We start from the raw sequence: 5,556 nt of genomic DNA, 5'->3' as shown, positions 1-5,556 counted from the left end.
AGACCAGAACTGCATGCAGTACTCCAGGTGTGGTCTCACCAGTGCCCTGTACAGCTGCAGAAGCACCTCTTTGCTTCTGTACTCAATTCCTCTTGTTATGAAGGCCAGCATGCTATTAGCCTTCTTCACTACCTGCTGTACCTGCATGCTTGCCTTCATTGACTGGTGTACAAGAACACCCAGATCTCTCTGTACTGCCCCTTTACCTAAATTGATTCCATTTAAGTAGTAATCTGCCTTCCTGTTCTTGCCACCAAAGTGGATAACCGTACATTTATCCACATTAAACTGCATCTGCCATGCATCTGACCACTCACCTAACCTGTCCAGGTCACCCTGTAATCTCCTAACATCCTCATCACATTTCACCCTGCCACCCAGCTTAGCGTCATCAGCAAATTTGCTAATGTTATTGCTAATACCATCTTCTATATCATTAACGTATATTGTAAAAAGCTGCGGTCCCAGTACTGATCCCTGTGGTACTCCACTGGTCACTGCCTGCCATTCCGAAATGGAGCCGTTTATCACTGCTCTTTGTTTCCTATCAGCCAACCAACTTTCAATCCAACTTTCCTAAAATCTAACTTGCCTACACTGGATTTGCAACACATATTCTTCCTTCTACTACACTGTATATGGTTCTGTTCGCCGAGCTGGAAATTTTTGTTGCAAACGTTTCGTCTTCTGTCTAGGTGACATCCTCAGTGCTTGGGAGCCTCCTGTGAAGCGCTTCTGTGATGTTTCCTCCGGCATTTATAGTGGTCTGTCCCTGCCGCTTCCGGTTGTCAGTTTCAGCTGTCCGCTGTAGTGGTTGGTATATTGAGTCGAGGTCGATGTGTTTGTTGATGGAGTTTGTGAATGAGTGCCATGCTTCTAGGAATTCCCTGGCAGTTCTTTGTTTGGCTTGCCCTATAATGGTAGTGTTGTCCAAAAAGCAACATGAATTCGACTGGGACACTCATCCACAAACTCCATCAACAAACACATCGACCTGGACCCAATATACCGGCCACTACAGCGGACAGCTGAAACTGACAACTGGAAACGGCAGGGACAGGCCACTATAAATGCCGGAGGAAACACCACAGAAGCGCTTCACAGGAGGCTCCCAAGCACTGAGGATGTCACCTAGCCAGGGGACGAAACGTTTACAACAAAAATTTCCAGCTCGGCGAACAGAACCACAACAAGGAGCACCCGAGCTACAAATCTTCTCACAGACTTTGAACACTATATATGGCCAGAGAAGACTTTAGGACACCTCATTATCTCAGCTGCCAGTCTTTACTCATCATTCCTCTTTCCTTCTCATATTTGCTTTATGACCTACACCCTGAACTTTCGATACCCTCAGTTGTTTTCTGCATGGCATTGTCGTAAATTGGCTTTTACTGGAGGGAAACACACACTGTCCTTACAGCAATCTGGAAACTCCTGACTGTATCAGGGATACTCACGAGCTGTTCAGCTGCACAGGATCCAATCAGAGCCACCCTCTGCCCCTGTGTTAATGTGATGTGCATTGAGTTTCAGTAACTTGCAGCATTGCCTGCCTCAGTCCATGGCTTTTTAAAACTTACCTTTTCCCATTTTCGGCCACAATTAAAAAAAAACAAAAATAAAATGATGTGCCTTTACAACATAAAACCAGGAATTTTTCCAATTCCTTCTACCTGTCGTGTGCGAATTTATCCAATTCTCTCTCTCTCTCTCTCTGTCTCTCTGTATAAATGTATATATTTCACTCTTGTCTCTGTCCATGTCACACTCTGTCCCTTTCACCGTGGGCATTTCTGTTTTGTAATTCCTTTTATATTCCTTCCAAACGTCAAGTACCACACCCCTAGTTTTCCTTCTTCTGACATCATCTTCATGTTTAATTTGGGACTCATCATAGGGGCTACGAGAATACTTTCCCAGGTCCTCAGACTCTGAGATTCATCTTTGTCCTCACCCCTACCTCCACCTTCAAAATTTAGGATATAGGCTTGTATTTCCCATGAGTTTCTCAATTAATCTCCTCCCTTTTCTCCCCATGGCTTCTTGCACATTGGCTGTAAATGGAACTTTTGAAAAAGGAAAGATAATATCTGGGATCAGATTTCTATTTGACATACTTGCATTTCAAGATACAACCTCACCTGATCTCAAAAATTATTATCTTTGAGAACATGTTGCTAAAAAATGCTGAGCCAAACTTAGATTTGTGTTTTTATATTTTAGGTTTTCGGAATTACTTTTACCATTGCACAGGGTAAACTAATTGATCACTTTGGGACTGTGGCAGGAAACATTTTCATTTCTGTGTTTCTCTTCGTTGGAACTGTTATAACAGGTGAGGAAATCTATACTGTGGATATTGGAAATTGCAGTACAATCAGATAAAGTTAACATGCTTTCAGAAAAGAAGCATTTCAATCACTGTCAACATCCTGGGTGAAGGCAGCTCTAACAGCCTTTGAAATGCTTGACACCATCCAGAACAAAGCAGCTGCTTGATTAGCACCACATCCACAAGCATCCACTCCCACCACCGCCCACTCTCAGTAGCAGCACAAATTCACCAAAGATCCTCAGACAGCACCTTCCAAACCCACGACCACTCCCATATAGAAGGACAAGGGCAGCAGATACATGGGAACGCCACCCGTTGCAAGTTCCCCTCCAAGCCACTCACCATCCTGACTTGGAAATATACCCTGTTCTTCAGAATCGCTGGGTAAAATCCTGGAATTCCCTCCCTAAGGGCATTGTGGGTCAACCCACAGCACATGGACTACAGCGGTTCAAGAAGGCAGCTCACCCCCACCTTCTCAAGGGGGTAACTAGGGACGGGCAGTAAATGCTGGGCCCAATCAGCAATGCTCAGGTCTTGTGACTTCAAAGTGTATTAGGCCATGGTTCTAGAAAGGACTGTCTGACCTTGCTTTTCTCAGGCTCTTTATAAATGTCATCGCCCATATGCCACAAGAATGAAATCTCATCTCTTAAAATGATCAAAGATATATAAGATGTAAGTATAATTCACACACCTTTCATCACAGTTCAGCACCACAATCCTTTACATATTTATCTTTTAAATTTTATTCTGACTGCTCACTTACTAAGCCATGCTTCTAAGTCCTTTATGATTTAATAAATGACTGAGTTGTGTTGAGCTCTGTCACAATTGGACAGCACTGATTCTTGCTGCTGGCTGTTTTGTTTCCATTATGTAAATTGATGCTGCAGTCCTCTAAGCTCACAGTACCTCTATCAAGATGCTCTTAGGATGGTTTTGTATTGGGGCTGAAACATTTCGGAATCATTGTTTCTGGTGTTTTATTGTTAATAAGGAGAAGCAACAGAGAGCAGAGAAACGGGAAATTAATTAACATTGCAATCATTTGATTTAACAGCAACAATTAAAGCAGACCTCAGGAGACAGAAGGCAAACATGCATGTGTCACCAGACACGGTGAGTAAAACTACTTTCAGTCTTCATTTATGGGCTTTGTTAAGGTAAAATCCATCCTGTGGAAATGTTCTAACATCAAACATCAGCCTTACCTCATTCTCTGTGTCACGATGAGCCACTAATCATTCAACAATTAATTAGGCTAGAGCCACACAATAACTGGCTATAAATGTTCTTTATCATCTCAGCATATAATATGCGAGCTCTGCTATCTTTAAAAAGGCCAAAATCGACACGTTTTTAAGAATAGCATCCATTGTAAAGGCCAACAATGCTAGCATTGAAATCTCACAGAGAACATCCTTTGGTTTCAAATCAGTTAGAAAGCGGTGACAGCCTAATGTTATTATTGCTTGACAATTAATTCAGAGACCCAGGTAATGCTCCAGATTGGAATACTACCATGGTGGAATTAGAATTCAGTAAAATCTGGCGTTAAAAGTCTAATGACTGGCTTAGTCATAGAATACAGAGAATAGCGGTGGAAGGGTGCTTTTCAGATTGGCGCTTGGTGACTGGTGGTATTCAACGAGGAGAAAGTGAGGACTGCAGATGTTGGAGATCAGAGTTGAAAAATGTGTTGCTGGAAAAGCGCAGCAGGTCAGGCAGCATCCATGGAGCAGGAGAATCGACGTTTCGGGCATAAGCCCTTCTTCAGGAATCTGGTGGTATTCCACAGGGATCAGTGCTGGGACCCTTGTTTGTAATATGTATAAATGATTTGGCAGAGAATGTAGGAGGCCTGATTAGTAAGTCTGCGGATGACCCAAAGATTAGGGGAAGCTGCAGAGAGTGAGGAGGATTGCCAGAGGATACAGCGGGATATAGACAGGCTGGAGACTTTGGGGAGAAATAGGAGATGGAGTTTGATCCAGAAAAGTGCAAGATCAAGTCCTAGAGTAATACAACATGGAAACAGGCCTTTTGGCCCACACTGCTCCATGCTGACCATGCTGCCCACTCAGCTAGTTCCAATTGCCTGCATTTGGTCCCTATCCATCAAAACCATTCCCATCCATGTACCTATCCAAATGTTTTTTAAATGTTGCTGTTGTACCTGCTTCAACCACTTTCTCTGGCAGCCCATTCCATACACGCACCACCTTCTGTGTGAAGAAATTGCCCCTCAGGCCTTCTTAAATCTTTCCCCTCTCACTTTAAACCAATGCCCTCTAGTTTGCAATTCTCCATCCCTGGGAAAAAGACCAAATGCCCCTCATAATCTTATACATCTCAGTAAGGTCACCCCTCATTCTTCTCTGTTACAAGGAATGTCCTGGACGACCACTCCCTGTAACTCAGGCCGACTAGTCCTGGCAACATCCTTGTAAATCTGCTTTGAACTTGTTCCAGTTGAACTATGTCTGTCCTATGACAGGGTGACCAAAACTGTACACAATACTCCAAGTGCATCCTCACCGACAATTTATACAAGTGTAATATAACGTCCTAATTCCATTACTCAGTGCCTCGACCGATGAAGGCCAGCATGCTGAATGCCTTCTTCACCACCCTGTCGACCTGTGATTGCTGCATTTAACAAACTGCTATTTTCCCTGAAGTGTCAGAGGCTGAGGGGTGACCTTATAGAGGTTTATAAAATGATGAGAGACATGGATAAGATAAACAGACAAAGTCTTTTCCTTGGGGTGGGGGAGTCCAGAACTAGAGGGGATAGTTTTAGGGTGAGAGGGGAAAGATATAAAAGAGACCTAAGGGGCAACATTTTCATGCAGAGGGTGGTACGTGTATGGAATGAGCTGCCAGAGGAAGTGGTGGAGGCTGGTACAATTGCAACATTTAAAAGGCATCTAGATGGGTGTATGAATAAGAAGGGTTTGGAGGAATATGGGCCGGGTGCTGTCAGGTGGGACTAGATTGGGTTGGGATATCTGGTCGGCGTGGACAAGTCGGACCAAAGGGTCTGTACTCCGTGCTGTACATCTCTATGTACTTGTACTCCTAGGTCCCTCTGTTCACAGTTCCCTGATAACACAAGTGATAAAGTGATCACAAAGGGAATGACATACTTACCTTCATCAGTTGGGGCATAGAGTATAAAAATTGGCAAGTCACTTTGCAGTTGTATAGAACTT

At 43.6% G+C, this 5,556-nt stretch overlaps 1 protein-coding gene across 1 annotated transcript in view; it reads left to right on the top strand.

Annotated features, from left to right (window-relative positions):
- flvcr2a (FLVCR heme transporter 2a) overlaps window positions 1-4,256 on the top strand; it is a 131,073-nt gene extending 126,817 nt beyond the window's left edge. The window contains exons 8-10 of the mRNA XM_043700216.1: window positions 2,227-2,338; window positions 3,402-3,460; window positions 4,191-4,256. Of these exons, the coding sequence (XP_043556151.1) occupies window positions 2,227-2,338; window positions 3,402-3,460; window positions 4,191-4,256 (237 nt within the window). The remainder of the gene's footprint in view (window positions 1-2,226; window positions 2,339-3,401; window positions 3,461-4,190) is intronic.
- Window positions 4,257-5,556: the final 1,300 nt, after the last annotated feature.

Source organism: Chiloscyllium plagiosum, chromosome 12 (genome assembly GCF_004010195.1).
Source record: "Chiloscyllium plagiosum isolate BGI_BamShark_2017 chromosome 12, ASM401019v2, whole genome shotgun sequence".
NCBI classification, from domain to species: Eukaryota; Metazoa; Chordata; class Chondrichthyes; order Orectolobiformes; family Hemiscylliidae; genus Chiloscyllium; species Chiloscyllium plagiosum.
This window is presented reverse-complemented; position numbering and strand designations above follow the sequence as displayed.